At 37.5% G+C, this 1,851-nt stretch overlaps 1 protein-coding gene across 1 annotated transcript; it reads right to left on the reverse strand.

Moving 5' to 3' along the window:
• Window positions 1-319: 319 nt before the first annotated feature.
• On the reverse strand, window positions 320-1,548 carry LOC102311501 (cytochrome P450 2K1-like; the record flags this gene model as incomplete). Its single annotated transcript, XM_005953554.3, is given in 3 exon segments — window positions 320-469; window positions 558-717; window positions 1,251-1,548. Coding segments are annotated over 3 exon segments (511 nt in total), but the record flags the coding sequence as incomplete, so codon positions are not given.
• Window positions 1,549-1,851: the final 303 nt, after the last annotated feature.

A 1,851-nucleotide genomic window follows, 5' to 3' on the forward strand; every position in this document is an offset into this window, starting at 1 on the left:
TTCTCAGAAAAGTCAGAATTCTGACTTTTTTCTCAGATTTTTTTTTCCAGTGGCCCTTAGAAGTGGCAGATGGCCACAAGGTAATTTTTTTTGTTGTTAAAACACAAGTGTTACTTTTGATAGACTGAAGCGCTTAAAGCCTTTGTGTTTTTTTTCACGGCATTCAATAAATGCAACGAAGCGCCCGTCTTGAAGAAGCCGTGCCTGTGTTGTCATTTCGGAGTTACAATTACAATTTTAAATGAATGAATACAAATTTAAGACTGATTTGTAGAAACAGAGCTATTAGCAAAAGTTAATGTGTCAAAAGGTGTGTTACCTTTTTTTTCTTCAAATACTTCAATCAGGCACTCAGACTCCTCTATGATTTTTTCTTCGATTGCCGTCTTTCCCATTCCAAACTCTTTTAAGTTTGTTAATGCAAAATGCCTCATCTCTCTCCATGAATCTCCACTGGCAAAAACAATTCCTAGAGAATTTTTCAAGTACCAGAAGAAAAGCAAATATTAAAAAGAAACCTCAATATACACACACAGAAAAACATGTTTTCCACCCACCATGAGTTAATTTTAAGTCACTAATAATTGGAAGTATTTCTTTGTCTGAAAAGGCATCAACATTCAGCAGAGCTTGCTTGATCGTCTTGTAACCTGCCAGCACCACTGTCTTTTTGGGCCCCAAATGGACAGTGAATACTGGGCCATACTTCTTGGACAGCTGAAGTGAGTAAAACACAAGGAGACAAAAGTTTTTAAGTTTCTCCACATCTGAGTGGAAATAAATTGTAGCACTTAATAATAAATCTGTTTGCCTTTGCCAACAAACACTGCGTCAAACAAAAAAACTTTATGTCATGAATTTTTTTAAATTTTAGAAGTCTGTCAAAAACTTGTTTAAAACTTAGAATTCAATTGTTATTTATTAGGCAAATTCAATTCAAAGTTTTATACCAAAATTTGAGCGGGCAAACTGGACTCCTCGGAGAAGTCAGAAATTGTTCAAAGAGAACTTTCAACCGCACAAACATTTTTTGTTCAGGAATTCAAGTAAATAATCGTAAATTAGCATCTGCTTTAAAAAATATATAAAAACTTATAGTTTAGCACGGAATGTCAGTTTAATTACAGAAACATTCAAAAAAGATTTTGGTAATAGCCAATGCTGTTATTTTAGAGCAGTTGAAGTATAATCTTTACATTGTATGGTGGCTTAATAATTTTGTCAAGCACTGTATTTGATTTTTTGCATACCTCATAGAGCGCAATGTGAAGCGGCTGACGATTCAACTGTAGCAAATTGCCAAACAGCGGCAGTGGCGTGGGACCTGGAGGGTAGTTTCTCTCAGAAGCAAGTTTGGTGCATATTAGATAGAAAGCAAGTAAGATCACAACTGTGATGAGCAGAGATGTTACATTCGGAGTATGTAGTAAAAAATCTTCCATTGCAGCCATACTGACCTAGAAACAAGAGTAGTCTGCCTTACACTTGTGTTTCAACAGACCTTATGGTTATTGTCAAAACGATATTAAACATTAACAACACAGACATGCCTTGTTTGGATAACAGCCAGTCAGACCCTGGCCTACTGAGACTATTGCTATTCACACACAGGCCCAGCCCCAGTCACTGGGGCCATGGGAATGCTGAGTGATCAGAGGGCAGTTTAGGTGAGCTCAGTCTGAACTTGTTTGGATCAGATTCAGAGCATGGGGTTTGAGGTTTGCAGCATGGATCCAGCAGTGACAATTCTTGTAGAGCACAGGTGTCGAACTCTAGACCTCGAGGGCCAGTGTCCTGCAGGTTTTTAGATGTGTCCTTGATCCATCACAGCTGATTTGAATGGCAAAATTA

The sequence above is a fragment of the Haplochromis burtoni genome, unplaced genomic scaffold, assembly GCF_018398535.1.
Source record: "Haplochromis burtoni strain Fernald_Lab_line unplaced genomic scaffold, NCSU_Asbu1 Contig_5318, whole genome shotgun sequence".
NCBI lineage: Eukaryota > Metazoa > Chordata > Actinopteri > Cichliformes > Cichlidae > Haplochromis > Haplochromis burtoni.